The 18,281-nt window shown below is 38.6% G+C and overlaps 1 protein-coding gene across 2 annotated transcripts in view; it reads right to left on the reverse strand.

Moving 5' to 3' along the window:
• The window catches only part of CHN1 (chimerin 1), a 107,548-nt gene that overhangs the window by 46,217 nt on the left and 43,050 nt on the right, over positions 1 to 18,281 (reverse strand). For both annotated transcript variants that reach the window (XM_014546080.1, XM_005857604.2), the window contains one exon: positions 3,735 to 3,812. In XM_014546080.1, the coding sequence (XP_014401566.1) occupies positions 3,735 to 3,812 (78 nt within the window). The remainder of the gene's footprint in view (positions 1 to 3,734; positions 3,813 to 18,281) is intronic.

Consider the following 18,281-nt stretch of genomic DNA (forward strand, 5'->3'; position numbering starts at 1 on the left):
TTCCGGTCAAGGGCACATGCCCAAGTTGCAGGCTCGATCCCCAGTGTGGGTGCGCAGGAGGCAGCCTATCAATGACTCTCATTGATGGTTCTATCCCTCCCTTCCTCTCTAAAATAAATAAATATTACATGGTTCATGTTAGAGTGTTTTAATTGCAGTATCAATTCATATCTCAGGATTCATTGCTTGCATATTATCTGGGCAACATTAAATCTATTATGTTACAATCTAATTTATATGCAGAATGCAAGTATCTGAAACTCTAAAACCAACCAGTCACCACTACCAGACTATCTTCAAGATTTTTAAGTATCTACTCACTAAAGTTCTTCATGCTGTTTGCTTTTCAGTTGTTTAATTTGCCTAAGTAGCCAGGTTTCTGGTGTTGTTGTAATCATATGCAATCTTGATTTTATTTTATAGGACTATCTGAATTAAACATACCAAGTGAAACCTAGAATACTTTAATTTGGAGGGAGTAAAAGAAATATAGAGGATTTCACTGTATTCTGTGGTGCAGGAAAATGCAACTGCTCTTATATAACTAACGCTGCCTGAGAGCTAAGAAGGAAACAAGAACTGTCTTTGACCCCCACAATCATGCCAGAGTTCTCAACTGCATCATGACCACTATAAATGAGCAAGAAAAACAGTGTTGGTATGGATTTAGGGGTAATTTGTAATAACAAAAATTGTGGCTACCATGTGCCTACACATACCCAGCACTCACTTTTTCTGATGCAGAATCAGAGGCTTAGACTGAGAGATGAAGCCATGGCCAAGGTCATACAAATAAGGAGCAAGTTCCTGAGGGCAAGGGCTGGGATGGAGCTATCATTCTATGCAGAGAGCCTCCTCTGTGGGTACACTCACTGTTGGTGGGGTACCTGTGTCTTACTTTTAATGTCAAGAGGTTTTCTGTTTAGTTTAAAGTCTGCTCCAGAGAGCTTGTTCTCTCATTCTTGTGTTAGGATGGGGGCAGTTCTTATGAGAGCTTGGTCCAGGAGACAGTTAAAATTATTTTCTAAAGTTATGTTGACATCTTATAATCATTTTTTTTAAGTGGTACATTTATTTTTAAAATGATGACCCTCCCCCAAAAGAGATAATGATCTTTCTTGTGATCCATTCTTTGTCAAATCCTTATTAAGTAACAATAAGGGGGCAAAAGACCATGTTACATAACACAGCAAAATGGGAAGTGTTCCTGTTTTGTTTCTATTCCCTTCTTTAAAAAAACAAACACCTGTCTGGAGTTAGGCCCAGTTTATTTTTTATTTTTTATTTTACCAAAGGTATAGGACACTCTTGGCTTCACTCTCTGAAATAGGGTTTGGCAGCTGTTCACCACAGAGCAACATTACATAACAAGGCAGTTCAAGAAGCAAAAAAGAAAACCACATTGAAAAGAGGCTTTGGTGAGTGGGCTTGCGGTGAGGCAGAATGCACTTTACCAACACAGGAAACAGTCAATGGCAAGGCCGCATGAACAATTATTATGTAAATGCTCAGGGTTTTTCCCACAATAAATCTCTGCACTGTATGCACTTACATATCACAGCAGTGACCTTCTAAGTGAACATTTGTGTGGGAGAGAACTGCTGCCAGAGTCTGAATTCTTCTGGGGATGTTCTTGGAAGCCAAGTAAAAAAAAAACTCTTTAATTGCCACCCTACAGAAACATTTTTAAATAACAGAGTAATTTCAATGGAAAGAGTCAAGTTCTGAGACTTCTGACCTTATCAGCAGCTCTAAAAAATATGTAATGCAACTCACTATCTAACACAAGCTCTTTCCTGAGCATGGTTTTTTTAAACAGTATGCTCAAGCTGCTTTTAATTTTTTAGGTCCAGAGATGAAAGCAGGCTTCTTTTTTTTTTTAAAGATAAATATCTTTAAAACAGTTTGAGTACCAAGCTAAGAGTCACAATTGGCCCCAGAGTCAGCACTTTCTGGCTGTACAAAATATCCTCATTAAAGCCATGTGCTAAATTAAAATAGAGAAATTACTGGAGATGCAACCAAAATATAGAGAATATCTGCTTGCTTATGCAAATCCTTGAAAAGACCTACTCTTTGTCTTTAACCAATACTGACAGAAAGCATGTACAATGAACTTGACTTAGCACTAAAATGGATCCTTAATAGGTCAATCTGTTCCTGCTGAACACACCAGAGGGTACATCTTTGGAAATACTGTATATTTTAAAATCTCAGCTATTTCTAAATAGTATGCTTAGTTTCCTGCTGAAGAACTATTGTCATTTAGGTTCCTAAGCATGAAACAACACATAAACTTTGTATTTGCAAAAGGATTTATTTGGGATCATTTTCCTGATAAACATCCTGTAAGACCAAGTACTCTATCATGCAAGAAACCGAGGCCTAGTAACCTGTATGTGCTATTTAGGTTCATAAATGGAAGATGTGGTTGAGACCTGATACACATACTAAATGGTCTGTTTCATTTTAAATCAAAGATACCGGCTGAAAGGCGAGGCCTTAAGATTAAAGAAGAAAATGCTATTTGGTTTATCTTGAAATATTAGCACTCTTTACATATCCCATGCATTCTGGAATTTATCCTGTATCCCCAAATGACCTGAATATCATAAAAGTCTATTCCTCACTATGAAAAAAAACAGCATACTGGGAGTTTTGTATTTAGCATTTAAGTAAAATAAATGCTGGTGCTATAAATCAGGATGAATGGCAAATTTGGAATAAAGTTTCTAACTACAGATCATGGTGCATTATATCTGCTGAATAAATTAATAAACAAATGGAAGAATGGGGTTTCCAGCTTTATCATCTTTTGAAACCATACATTCCCAACATCAAAACTATGACATTTTCCCAACCTAAAAATATTTGTGTCTCAAGAACTTCAGCTTAAAGTTGTTTAACTACTGGGAAGTTACTATAGAAATGCCAGTGCATCCATTCATGCATTAAGTGTAACTGGGTCTCATGCATGGCCTCACATTGTATGTCCTTTAAATTAGGTTGCAAAGGACTGAACTTCAAGTCCTTATGTCATGCTATAAGTACAGGCAAGATCTACACACAGCTTGAATCACACACATCATTTTGACGAAAGGTGATTAGAGTATAGTTGGTAAAACACATTAACAATAATTTAGAACTACACATACACAAGGTGAAAGCAAATATTCAGAAACTGAAGAGAAGCTGCTCATGTCTGCAGCATCAACATTCCCATGGTGGTCAGTCTCTCCTTTCATCACGGCCAATTAACTAACGGAGGAGGAAAGATAGAAACTATGGGAAATGCAGACCATCTGCTCAATCCAGATGCAACAGCACATGACTCTTATAGCCAAAGCTTTTTACCACAAACGAACAGAAATAAGATCTAATCCTCTCACAGCATTTAATCCACCCCTCCAAAAAGATAGACATATTTGCATCACAAATAAAAATAACATTAAAATCATTAAATGAGACCTTTCAAATATCAGTCAATACTTTTAGAAACACACAGATCAAACAGAATACTAAGTCAGCATTAGAGAAAGTGGGGTTGGATTCCATTAGCTTTTTTTCTGTTTAAAAGCATGCTTAACACATCTTCATTCCTTAAACAGCAAGAACATTTTAGTTCAGTCATCCTAGTGTTAAAAAAAAACACCAGCAGATATTCCTTTAATATTGTGTATTTCAAATAATGTGCATTTTCTTTCTTATAAGAAAAGGTTAAAAAATATTCTTACCTTGAAATTGTGAACCTTTTCATATTTTGGAATTTGCTCGTTTTCTTTCAGAGTTGCTCTTCTAACAAGTGATGTCAACTGTGAATAAGCAAAGAGTTTCAGAGGTTGCCAGATTGTCACAGACGACTTTCGAGAACCCAGTTTCATTCCCAAGGCTGCTATCAATAAATCTTGCTGACGGCCCTCTTGTTTTGATTTGCGAGCTGCAGCTCTGTTAGTTTTCCTACCCGACCAAGACTCTTTGGATGGCATTTTTGGAATTCACAGGAAAGAAATAAAACCTATATTAATCTATGTCTGTCGATGAACTCTATTCAGCTAACAAATGAGCATTCTGCCAGCCAGCACAGAACCCTAACCTACAGAGAGCTGCAGAGAAACATCACAGAGAGGTGGAGGAGGATGATGAAGCACTTCTTAAAAAGAGGTCGACTAACCAGAAAAATTCTTCTTTCTTCTTTTTTTTTTTTTAAAGGGCTCTATATTTAAGCTTCTGAAAACTTGAGTCTGAACAGAGAGTCGATGCTAACATACGAAACATTGAGCATCTCTCTGTCCCTTTTTAAAAGCCATCCAATTTTGACAAATGGTACATTTCTAAAAGCTTTCTTCCCTACTGAATATATTAACGTCCATTCTGAATGAAAGATGCCTACATACTGCCTGCAATCAGTTTCTAGAAACAGATACTCTGTGCAACCCTTAACAGCGGGTGGGGGAGGGGAGGGATTTGACAAGGAAGGCTGGATTAGACTGGTCACCGTAAGAAAGGAGATAACCAATGAAAATCAAGCAACAGTATTTAAGTTTTGTATTCCTGAACTCACTCTGTTTCTCCCTCCTCTCATGTAAGATTTTCTTGCTTGCTCAACGAAAAAAAAAAAAAACCCACAGTGGGAAGACAATGAGCAATGACTGAGTCATGCCTCATTACAAAATGGAATATATTGTTACCTATTGAAAGCAAAAGAAAATTAACACGCAGCAAACAGGTTCTAAAAAGAATGCACCACTGGCAGATAAATGCTTTCCATATCCTTCTTTGTGCATACAGACTGAGGTTAGTTATCTAAAACCAAATTTTACTGAAGATGAGAAAAAGCTGACAAATATTTTGATAAAAAGGAGTTTAACTAGGTATCATACTATTTTCATGTAAAACAAGGAGCATGCATATAATATTGTTAGCACCCTGAAGTGGTGAGTTTTGTCTCCCTACTATGAGTACTTTTGTTGTTGGTCTACACTTAAATAGATCTAACCATATTTTTATCCTTAGTCTCAACATTCATTATTCAAAGAACTGAGGTCAGGTCACAATGGGATGTAGTGCAACTGGGCTTATAGGAAGAACCCTTGGGTGTTTGCTGATGTAGAACTGGGGGTGCTCATGGACTGGAAGAATTAATATTGTTAAAATGCCCATGCTACCCAAACAATCTATAGATTCAATGCAGTCCCTATCAAAATACCAATGGCATTTTTCACAAAACTAGAACAATTAATCCTAATATTTATATGGAACTACAAAAGACCATGAATAGCCAAAGCAATCTTGAGAAAAAAGAACAAAATTGGAGGTAACATGCTCCCTGATTTCAATCTATACTACAAAGCTATAGTAATCAAAGCAGTATGATACTGATACAAAAACAGACATATAGGTCAATGAAATGGAATAGAGAGTCTAGAAATAAACCCATGCTTATATGGTCAATTAATCTGTAACAAAGGAGGCAAGAATATACAATGGGGAAAAGACAGTCTCTTCAATAAATGGTGCTGGGAAAACTGAACAGATACATGCAAAAACAAAAAAAGAAATTAGGCCAGGGAAGAACCAAAATGGCAGCATAGGTAAACACCTGTACTTGCTGCCTCCCACAACCATATCAAAATTACAACTAAAATACAAAACAACTATCATCCAGAACCGCGGGAAAGCTGGCTGAGTGGAAGTACCACAACTAGAGAGATAAGGAAGAAAGTGCATTGAGACTGGTAGGAGGTGCAGAGGTGCGGAAAGGGCTGGCACCCGGGTGTACCGCTTTTTTAATTGGGAGGGAGATACCAGCTCCTGCTTGCTCTGAGCTCCAGTGCCGGGCGAGACTTTGGGGGACCCAGACACATACGGGGAGAAACTGGACTGTCTGGCATCGGGGCAGGAATGGAGGGGTGGCTTTCTTCCAGACAGAGGTGCGCGCAACAGTCATTGTTCTTGCGCTGGGACCTCTCCAGTGCAGGGCTGACTGGCAGCCATTGCTGTTTGCTCCACCCTGGAGATTCCTTGAGACCCCACCCTACCCAATTTACAACCCCACCCAAGCTGTGTGCAACAGCTTTTGCATGAATGGCCTATCCTTCCTTAGCCTAAAACCTGTCAAACTGCAGCTGGGTCAGGGAGCCCCAAAGCTATCTAAAGAAGGCCCAAGGCCAGCAGCCTGCCTTGCCTCACAGCTGGGCCTCGTCTGGGCACTTCCAAACCCCATACAAAGAGGAGGAATCTGCTGATCTTTCTGTAGCTCCTGCTGGGTGGCCCCAGACAGTGGCTGACTTTGCACCTCCTTGGAGATCCAAGAGCCAGTGTACCCAGTGGTCAGTGCGAGACCATACCAGATTATAACTCTTCACATCCATAAGTGACACATTCAAGGAGCAGACTCAGTGGGCACCAAAGCCCCACTGAAGCAAGTCCTGCCCCATAAAGGTGTCTCCTGCACAGCAGCTCTTCCACTGCATACGCAGCTGGTCCTCACAGCCAGTTGGCCTGGAGGTCAATTCCTCCCAGTGATACCAACAGCAATCAAGGCTCAACTACAACAAGACTGTGCACACAGCCCACAAAGGGGTACACCAAGAGTGTCCACCTCAGGTAATTGGGGAGGCTGAGCCACTGGACCCTATAGGACACCTACTACACAAGACCACTCTATCAACTCAAGGAAACTTAGCAGCTATCCAATACATAGAAACCAACACAGGGAAGCAGCCAAAATGCGGAGACAAAGAAACATGTCACAAATGAAAGAAATGGAAGAAAGCAAACTACTAGATATAGAGTTCAAAACCACAGTTATAAGGTTACTCAAGAATCTTCTAGAAACCTCCAAGAAACTTAGTGAGACCTTTAAGGATCTTAGTAAGAATGCCAAAAAAGAAAAAAAAAAAGGAAAAGGAACAGTCAGAAATTAAGCATACCCTGACTGAAATAAAGAATAATATACAGCGATTCAACAGTAGAGTAGAGCTTCCTAAGAATCAAGTCAAAGATTTGAAATACGAAGAAGCAATAAACACCCAACGGGAAAAGCAAAATGAAAAAAGAATCCGAAAATATGAAGATAGTGTAAGAAGCCTCTGGGACAACTTCAAGCGTACCAACATCCGAATTATGGGGGTGCCAGAAGAAGAGAGAGAGCAAGATATTGAAAACCTATTTGAAGAAATAATGACAGAAAACTTCCCCTACCTGGTGAAAGAAATAGACTTACAAGTCCAGGAAGCGCAGAGAACCCCAAACAAAAGGAATCCAAAGAGGACCACACCAAGACACATCATAATTAAAATGCCAAGAGCAAAAGACAAAGAGAGAATCCTAAAAGCAGCAAGAGAAAGAAAATCAGTTACCTACAAGGGAGTACCCATACGACTGTCAGCTGATTTCTCAACAGAAACTTTGCAGGCCAGAAGGGAGTGGCAAGAAATATTCAAAGTGATGAATACCAAGAACCTACAACCAAGAATACTTTATCCAGCAAAGCTATCATTCAGAATTGAAGGTCAGATAAAGAGCTTCACAGATAAGAAAAAGCTAAAGGAGTTCATCACCACCAAACCAGTATTATATGAAATGCTGAAAGGTATCCTTTAAGAGGAGGAAGAAGAAAAAGGTAAAGATACAAATTATGAACAACAAATACACATCTATCAACAAATGAATCTAAAGCTAAAAGAGTTCATCACCACCAAACCAGTATTATATGAAATGCTGAAGGGTATTCTTTAAGAAGAGGAAGAAGAAGAAAAAGGTAAAGATAAAAATTATGAACAACAAAGTGACAACAAATACATATCTATTAATAAGTGAATCTAAAAATCAAATGAAGAAAAAATCTGATGAACAGAATAAACTGGTGAATGTAAAAGAATCAGGGGCATGGAAATGGAGAGGACTGACAATTCTCGGGGGGAAGAGGGTGCGGGAAGAGATGGGACAAAGATCTTATATGCATGTATGCAATACCTATGGGCATGGACAGTAGGGTGCCGAGGGCCTGGGGAGGGGTGGGAACTCGGTGAAGGGGAGCTATGGGGGGAAAAAGAGGAACATCTGTAATAATCTGAACAATAAAGATTTTTTTAAAAAAGAAAGAAATTAGGCCATTATATACAAATATAAACTCAAAATGGATTAAAGATTTAAATGCAAGACCTGAAACCATAAAACTCCTATTAAAAAAACAAAACAAAAAACAAACAAACAAAATAGGCAACAAACTCTTTGACATTGGTCTTAGTGATATTTTTTAAATATATTTTATTGATTTCAGAGAGGAAGGGAGAGAGAGATAGAAACATCAATGATGAGAAAGAATCATTGATCGGCTGCCTCCTGCATGCTCCACACTGTGCATCAAGCCCACAACCCAGACATGTGCCCTTAACCGGAACCGAACCCGGGACCCTTCAGCCCACAGGCCAGCGCTCTATCCACTGAGCCAAACCACAGCAAGGGCAGTGATATTTTTTTAATGTCTCCTCAGGCCAAGGTGACAAAAACAAAAATAAATGATACTACATCTGACTAAAAAGCTATTATACAGTGAAAGAAACCATCAACAGGAAGAAAAGGCAACCTGCTGAATGGGAGAAGGTATTTGCAAATGATATCTCTGTTATGGGTGTAATATCCAAAATATATTTTAAAATCTATAAAACTCAATATAAAAATCTAATCAATTAAAATGGGCAGAGGACCTAAATAGACATTTCAAGACAAAAAGATGGCCAACAGACACATGAAAAGATGTTCAATAGGAAACAACAATCAACAGGAAAATGCAAATCAAAACCACAATGAGATATCACCTCACACCTGTCAAAATGGTTGTTATCAAAAGACAACAAATAAGTGTTTGCAAGGATGTGCAGAAAAGGGAACTCTTGTACACTGTTGGTGGGATTGTAAACTAGTGCAACCACTACAGAAAACAGTATGTAGATTTCAGAAAACATTAGAAATAAAACTAATGTTCTACCCAGCAATTCTACTTCTGGGTAGTTATCTGAAGAAAATGAAAACAATAATTAAAAAGACAATATGTTCCCCTATGTTTATTGCAGCATTGTTTAAAATAGCCAAGATCTGGAAGCAACCTAGGTATCTACTGATAGATAAATGGATAAAGAAAATTTGGGGGGTGGGGAGGGAATAGGGTGTCCCCCAAAAATACATACACACTTTAACAGCTGATAGCTCAACTGATGTTTCTTTCTTTTCAGATTTAACCCACTGCAATTAGTAATTATTCAAAGTGTGTGTATACATTTTTGGGGACACCCTGTATCTGTATATGCATGATGGAATATTGCTCAGCCATAAAAAAGAATGCATTGTGCCATTTGTGACAACATGGATGGACTTAAAGAGTATTATGTTAAATGAAACAAGTCAAACAGACAAGTCAGATACTGTATGACTTCACTTATATGTGGGATCTAAAAAAAAAAACAAACAAAAAACAAATGAACCAGACAAAACAGAAACAAAGTCATAGATACAGAGAAGAAACTGATGGTTGCCAAAGGTGAGATGATGGACAGAAAAGGGGAAGGGGATTAAGAAGTACAAACTTCCAGGTACAGAATATCATGAGGCTATAATGTACAGCATAGGGAATATAGTCAATAACAAGTATGGTGACAGATACTAGATGCATTGTGGTGATCACTTCGGAGGTACTAGTACAGGGGTCCTCAAACTACGGCCCGCGGGACACATGCAAATACAAATATTGTATTTGTTCCCGTTTTGTTTTTTTACTTCAAAATAAGATATGTGCAGTGTGCATAGGAATTTATTCATAGTTTTTTTTTAAACTATAGTCCGGCCCTCCAATGGTCTGAGGGACAGTGAACTGGCCCCCTGTTTAAAAAGTTTGAGGACCACTGTACTAGTATATAAATGTTGATTCACTGTTGTATATCTGAAACTAATATAAAATTGTAAGTCAGGCATAATTAAAAATAAATTAAAACTAAATCATTAAAAATAGTTTTTTTGGAAATAATTTTTTTTAATAAAGAAAGGGGGGGTAGCTGGGTAATAAAGCCACTTCCATTTAATAGAAAAATCTATATTAAGGTGCTACAAGAAGCTTGTTTTCTCATACCGGTTCCCTAAACATCTCCCATCTGTTTCCTCATACTATGTAATTAAATTTAACCCATTATGATTCTAATAATCACTGTATTTAGAAAAGCTAAAACTCTACATTTAAATGAATTCAGTCCATTTGCTTAATGCAAACAATTTACCTCAAATTTCATAATCTGTAGAAGTTATGTGCCCAGTGCAGATTCTTGTTTAATTAGGGCATAAAGTGGTCCTTAAACCATGCCAAATACTGGATATATTGAATGAATTATTTTCTCAACATCTCCCCAATTTTTTTTATTTACTTGAGTCTATCTAGTCCCTTCTTTTAAAATGGTTTATTCTGTTAAAAACATTTCTAAATAACTAAAGGCAGAGATTAATATTTATATCTACAGATATTTCATTTCCATAAATTTATACTCTTATGTGATTAATAAGAGACAAAAAGTGCTCCCGTTTCAAGAGGAAACACAATGGAAAAATTTTTCCTTGCCTAACCTAAATTACTCTTCAGCTTAGACCTAGATGCTCATGTGATGACTAAAAATATAAAGGCCAACCGATTCTTTGGTCATGTACAACCTAAAGTGGAGTTACCTGATTCCCAATAGGCACCAGATAAAAACAGACTCCAAAGTCAATTTTAACAGTAATTTTTCCCCTATTTTTTTCCATACAGTGTTTAACACAATATTTAAGCTACTAAGCTAAAGAAAACAATCATTCATATGATCCAGGTAGCTTTTTTTTTCTGAATATTTCTGATCTAGGGCCCCAGTATTTCAGCTGTAAGAAACTAAAAGCACACAAATATTAGTGGTAGTCATCCAGAAAATTCATGGTGGGTAAAAGTGAACATTTGTCATTGAGAGGCAAAGTCTGCTATAGGCTCTGCCGGGTCACACTGTCCTTCCTGAACATTTTTCTACCTAATCAAGAAATACTGGATTAACTACAACTTGGGCAGCTACATAGGGTAGTAAGGAGATATAGAGCAACTTCAGTAAAAAGTGCTTAGCTACCCCCAAATGGCTGGGGTTTGGTCACCATTATGTCTTCAATAACTGCAATTGCATTTCTGCATTAATTTTGCTGAAGAGCTCTCAAGTCATAAGAGCCACTAACTCTAAAATTCAGAACCAACATTAATGTTCTGCTGTTCCAGACAAATGTATACCACTCATCCATATATATGTATTAGAGTTATAGTACCTTTTAATTATGGTTATCATTTGATTATTAAGTACTTATGACCCAGGCACCCAGTTAAACACTTTACATGTTAGAATCCCATTAAATTCACATAAAATGCCTCTGAGGTATATATTTTATCCTCATTTTATAGTTGAAAGAACCGAGGCCTACAGAAGTTAACTTCCCAAAACTGCATAGCTAGTAGGCAGTGGACAAGAGCTGGGCTCTTCAACACTATGCTATCTCCACCCAAATGAGGAACCTGGAGTTTGAGGGTAATTGTTTTCTTCTCTCTGTTCTATTCAAGGTGACTTCTCTAGTTATTTTCTTTTCAGTTTTGAAGAGTAGCAACGAATGGTAAATCAGAGCAAATAACAAATAACAGTGGATGGTAAGAAAAGTGATTATAACTAAGATCTCTAGATCTCAAGTTTAGCACACAGTACATGCAGTAAACAATGCACCCCTCTAAGCTCCATTCAAATACTCCCTCCTCCATGAAGGCTTTGATGACTTGTACCAATTAGATGTGATCTTGCCCATCAGTGAACCTCAGAGCCCTTCACTTGTACATTTATTATGAGACATCACACTCTACCTCATATCACAATGAAACTGTGTAGCTATCGATACTAATAGAGGAATATGCAAATTTTCCAGGATGCCATCACAGTAACAGTAACGACTCAACAGCAGGCTGCATGGAGCGACCAAGCTGGCAGGGGGGTTAGTGAGGGACAACCAAACAACTGAACAGCAGGCTGTATGGGGCGACCAGGCCCGCAGGGGGGACAGTTGGGGGCAACCATACCAGCAAGGGGGGCAGTTGGGGGTGACGAAGCCAGCAGGGGGGCAGTTGGGAGCGACCAGGCCAATAAGGGGGGCACTAAGGGGCAACCAGGCTGGCAGGGGGCAGTTAGGGGTGACCAGGCCAGCAGGGGGGCAGTTGGGAGCGACCAGGCCAATAAGGGGGGCACTAAGGGGCAACCAGGCTGGCAGGGGGCAGTTAGGGGTGACCAGGCCAGCAGGGGGGCAGTTGGGTGCGACCAGGCCAGCAGGGGGGGCAGTTACGGACAATCAGGCCAGCAGGCAGAGGCAGTTAGGGATGATCAGGCTGGCGGTGGAGGTTGGGGGGGCAGTTAGGGGAGATCAGGCAGGCAAGCATGTGAGCAGTTAGGAGCCAGCAGTCCCGGCTTGTGAGAAGGATGTTGGACTGCCAGTATCTCTAAGATTGGGCCTATACCGGCAGTTGGACATCCCCCAAGGGGTCCTGGATTGGAGAGAGTGCAGGCTGGGCTGAGGAAACCCCCGCCCCGTGCATGAATTTTGTGCACTGGGCATCTAGTTTATATAGAATTGGGTCTTATATGTCTTAATATAAACCTTGACTCTAGCACAGTAGCTGGCACAAATAAAGGTTCAATACATATTTGGTTAAAAGAATAAAACCAAATAAAGGCAGCTATTTTATTGGGGGGCAGTGTGTTATAATAATAAAAAAGATGGGACTTGAAATCAGACATATTGATGTTTGAATCCTGACCTTGGGAGATTTGTTTGGTGTCCTGGTTACCTCATCTACATATTATGAATAATAATACCTACCTAGAAGGTTACTGGACTGTTTAAAGGGGATGACACATAACAGAGGAAAAGACTGTAGGAAGACAGTGAGCACACACTAAATGATAGCATTACAGGGGTGCCATACCAAAGATCAGTGGCAGGGTATGCTGTGTAGTGTTAAGACTGGTTTCTGTCCTTCAAGAGTTTGTAGATCAAACTGCTTTTGGTCTACACCATACAAACATGATTAGAAACTCCTGCCCTTCCCTTTATATTATGGTCCCTACCAAATTTCTCAGATTCTAGTTCTAATCTTACCTTTTAAAAGGCATATAATGACACGTATGTTAGTTGAGGAAGCAGGGGTGGGGGCGTGGAAAGTGGAAAGGAAAGGAGACTATCTTTGTTAAGAGTCCAGGAACAATGTCTGATGCTTCATATCGTTGTCCTACTTACTAGTCACAACAATTCTGGGACTATGTTGTATAATGGACATTTTATAGATGATGAAACACAAAGTGACTTGCTCAAGGTCATAGTCAGGAAGAGGAGTCTGTGATCTGAATTCCTGTTTTGTTTGTTTGTGTTTTCAATCTGCAAAGCCTGGAAGCTGTTTCTGCTACCCTTTAATGAGTAGGAGATAAAACCAAGATGTTTGGGATACAGCCCCTCAGATTCTGGTTCTATAAAATAGAAAGAAATGGCTAAACTGGGTGGGGCAGGCACGTATCCCACAAAATCATTCTTGCTGGAAACACCATCAGTATTTAGCTTTTTATTTTGACTGGGAATCTTTGGCCTGTCTTAGACCCAACTCTGGCCATCCTTGATACTGACATGGCTCCTGTATGTTCACCTCAATGACAAAGAAACAGAAGCTCAGAGAGATTAAGTGCCTTGTCCAAAGTCACCTAACTAGTATGTGGTGAGAACAGGATTTGACCCCCGGGCTATGTGACTTCAAGTTCTATGTCTTTCCTCTAGACTATCCTGCCTCACACTATCTATTGTCAACATCCAATATTGAAAGGCTATCATGTGAATAAATTTCTGGACCATTTATATCCTAGCAGCTCCCCCCCACCCCCGCCCGCGCCTTCAGATCACTAGCTATTTTAGTACTGCTTACATTTGAATTTACAGTATCTACCAGATTCATCATTTAATCAAAAATTTCCAAATCCATTTAAAGTCAAACATTAGAGACTTCTACACAGAACTCTATAAATTCCTTAAATTATACGGAGATAAGTAACTTTTTATGTTGCACAGGAAGCTCTTACATCTTGCCAGGGTTCTAAATTTTTATGCTATTGGCATCAGTCACCTCGTAATTCCTAACTCAATCTTCATTACATCGCTCCTCTAGCATTAACTTAATATCCATCTAAACAGATAACAATAAGGCACATCAAGGCATTCATTTCAGTGAAGAATAAAGTTAAATTACACTCCAGACACTACCACACTCTGCCCAGGTTAACATGTCCCCTTATAAACATAAGACATTTGAAAACAATGCAAACAAAAGATGTACAGCCCTGCATTCCTGTTCTCTCAAGAAACAACAGAAATGATCCAATTCTCCAAGTGACATTTTTGAGGGAGCTTTGTGCACTCTGCACGAGAAAACCAGGCTCAGAGAGGAGGGTGAAGTGGCTGGCACACAGCCTGGTTTCCGAGCCTGCTTCTGACTGACACCAGCCAAGCCAGTGAACTTTCCTAAGTCCCAGCTGGACCAAATGAACTCCACGGTCCTCTCCATTTATAAGAGAAATTCAACATGAAAAGAAAGATGTAAAGATTGGTGTGCTCACGTGGGAAAGGCCACGGTAGCCATCTCCAGTCAGTCTCCACAAGGTGGCTCCGGCTAATTTATGTGTATGAACTCCTTCTAGTGCTCAGTCTAGCAGGCTCAGAAACGGACTTTGTCAGCCCAAGGAGATCACATCCATTTCTCTAAGGGAGACTGGCATTATAATACCAAGATCATAAAACTGAGAGGCAAAAGGAGAATGAAGGTTGCCTAGTTTATACTGAGATATGAGATATAAAGTGGATGGCCATCATTTTCTTTTTTTGGTAGCACACCTACACTGGAAAAAAAAACATTAGGAAGAATGGAATCAGAACAAGTGGAGTGGGTTTGATGAACTGATTAGTTAATGCACAGAGATAAGACATCTGCTGAGTCCTCTACAATCAGTATGGCCTTGCTAATGAGCTCTAGTATTCCAATACTCAATGTCCATTTAAGTCAGTGCTTACTTAGATGCACATAAGCAACTTCTACATCTTCAAGTCTCCAGGTGTCTCTTTGCTATGATTTTTCGCATCTCTGCTCAAATATCTTAGGTAGCGATCTTAAAATTAATTCATAAGGTAGTCTCATTTTTTTATAAGTTCTTAAAGAATATTAGATTATGGTCCCGATGTACTGATAACAGTTTATATAGTGGGATATAATAAAATAAATTGAAGATGTTTTCCTCTCCTGAATTATGTAAACACAAGTTAATACATACATGTAATATATATAAAAATACATAAGAGTAAATTAAAGTATTCTAGTCTAACATCACCAGTTTTTGGCCACTGGCAGTGATGACTGTATGGTGGTGATAACATTTTTTCTTAGTTCTTCCTAATGAAAAGCTGAAATTGGCCTCCATGGGAATTACCCATTTTTACCCCCTAACTAAACTTGAGGGGATACGTACAGAAATGTGTTTTTAACATTTTGGCTTTTATTTTACCCAAAGTTTTGTTACCTATTACCTGTGACACTTAAAGAAACATTATTGTGCAGCACCAATAGAGGAGATGAAATTAAAGAAGCTCTAACACTTTATCAACAATTAGGGACTTAAAATCTGGTATAAAACTCTTGCATCATAAATGTTTTCACTTTTTCCAAAAGCTTTGAACTGTAATATACATATGGACTACAACTAAAAAGCAGACTCAGATTGTCATTATTAGTATTTTCAGATTTTAAACTGCCACATGAGGTTATTCAAGTTACTGCAGCCCAGTGAACATTTTACAATCACCAATCTAACAGAAGCACAACAGTGTGTCATAATAAAAGCGAGGGCCTATATTTTTAGTTTTTGTTAGTGACTTCTGTTTATTAGGCTGAGATGAAGTCTATGTGATATGGATTTTTAAAAGAACCTGTTACTGACTTTCTTAATGTAAGTTATAAAAGCTTATTATATGTGTAGTTTAATTAGAATATTCCAATTGTAATTTATTTTAATATTCATTTTTAAGTATCAATTAAGATACCTTTTGGCTAATGGTATGAAGTATATTTGTAAAGTTCAAACATACTTTTGAAAACCTATTTCTATTACTTGAAAATGCCAATAATGGCCTGAAGTAAAGACTTAACGTTATAACAACTACCCCAAGAAGTGTAAGCCTGAGCATAATTCATAGATGTGCTGATAGTTCACCTCACTGCCAGACATTAACTTGTCTTTCCTTTGTAACGACGCTGCTATACAGCATGGTTTACATCAAGATGATGAAAATAAAAATAACCGCATCTGGGCATTTTCTAAAATAAACTTTCCATAACATGTCCATAGTATAGACATAAAAATAACTGCATCTGGGCATTTTCTAAAATAAACTTTTCATAACATGTCCATAGTATTTCATTTCATGAAATTTCTGTTAGTTCAAAGGATCCTAATAAAATTAAGAGAAAACATTAATAACCCCTAACTTGAATGCTCTCCTTCACATACAAGATGGTTAGATTCATATATATGCTGTGTCCCGTATGGAACTCGACATCTGAAGAGCAGTTTGAGACATGTGGACCAGGCCCACAGATACATAGAACATTAGAAAAAAAGACACAGAAAGGCAGGCGGCAATCAACTTCCTATGAGGAGGAAGAAGAAAAGATGAAAGGATAATTCAGTGACATTTTAATATATTGAGGGATTCACCCTGCTGTTTTCCTCCTCCACAAAGGGTAGGTTAATGGGAGATGATTTACAGACCTTACATTGATAAAGTCAAATGTTGTTTAAGGCTCTCAGGCCAGCTTAGGCTAGTGTTTTACTACCCTTTCTACCAAAATGTTCCCCAAAACAACCAAACGTGAATAGGGTGTGAGGGATCCGGGGTGGCTCCCTAAGCTCTCCATAATGCACCCATATAAAATGTTTAATACAAAAAATGTGTTCATTAATTACCACTGAGTACAACTGGTGCTCTAGGAAGATGTGCCATATTATCTTTAGATTTAGCATATCCCTGCTGAGCAGCTGGAAATGCATAATCTTAGATTTCAGAGAGCGGGCATGGGTGAGGCACACTTAGATCCCTACCAGCAGTAGGCCAGATTCTATCACCAGGTTGCACAGCAAGAAGTAATCTGTAAATTAACTGCTTTAATAATCCTGTTCTAGACCTACTTCACCAGAACCTTACTGTATTCTTCTTCCTATTTAGCTAAAAAAACAATAAAAAACCAGGCCCAGCTCTTACACTGCCCCCAAATTGGTACCACTTATGCAGAATTTTAGATTCTACAAAGCTCTTTGTCACACTGTAACCCCCCATTCCTGTTTTCAGAAAGAAGATTCAGCGATGTTAAGGCATTTGCTCAGGGAAAGATAAATTGGTAAGCAAAGGAGCCATGACGGAAACGCAGGCCCCCTGACTTCACATCCTATCCTCTATCCATCCCTCTGTGCTTCCCTGGATTTGGCATATGAGCACTCAACATGTGACAAGACTGACTCTTGCCTTATGTAAGAACCAGGGCCACACAGACCCAGGTCCATCACCCAGCAGAAACATTGAAGCTGGAAATGACCACCCCCAATACAGTTCTAAGCCTGACAAATTGTTTACAACATACAAAGAAGTCAAGTCACCCTTAGTAATTAATTTCTGGCATTTTCCAAAGCCTTTTTTCTTTACTTTGATGGTGGTGGGTGAAGTGATATGTTGCTCATACGTAGATACATGCAGACCCTTTGTCACCGTCTACCAGAACTTTAAGGAGAGTTACTGAGCCGCCTGCCTTGTTTTTGTTTTTGTGCTGGCTTTCCCTGTTCTTGAAATAAAAACAAATAAACAAAACTACCATCCAAACCAATGAATTGAGAGAGTAGTCTCTTGAGCAACTAATTAGGCTGTCTTCAGAAATAGGTAATTAAGCTTTCCATTAAAATTCACCAAACAGACATACATAATTTACAAGGTGGAAAGCCATTCCAATCTCATGGGTAAACAATTAACTAAGTATTATACTTACAACAGATATTCCAGAATGGCCAATGCAGGAGTAATTACATAATTAGGATACATTTTATCTTTATTTTTTAATATATATTTTTATTGATTTCAGGAGGGAAGAGAAAGATAGAAACATCAATGAT

This window comes from Myotis brandtii, unplaced genomic scaffold (assembly GCF_000412655.1).
Source record: "Myotis brandtii unplaced genomic scaffold, ASM41265v1 scaffold112, whole genome shotgun sequence".
Taxonomy (NCBI): Eukaryota; Metazoa; Chordata; class Mammalia; order Chiroptera; family Vespertilionidae; genus Myotis; species Myotis brandtii.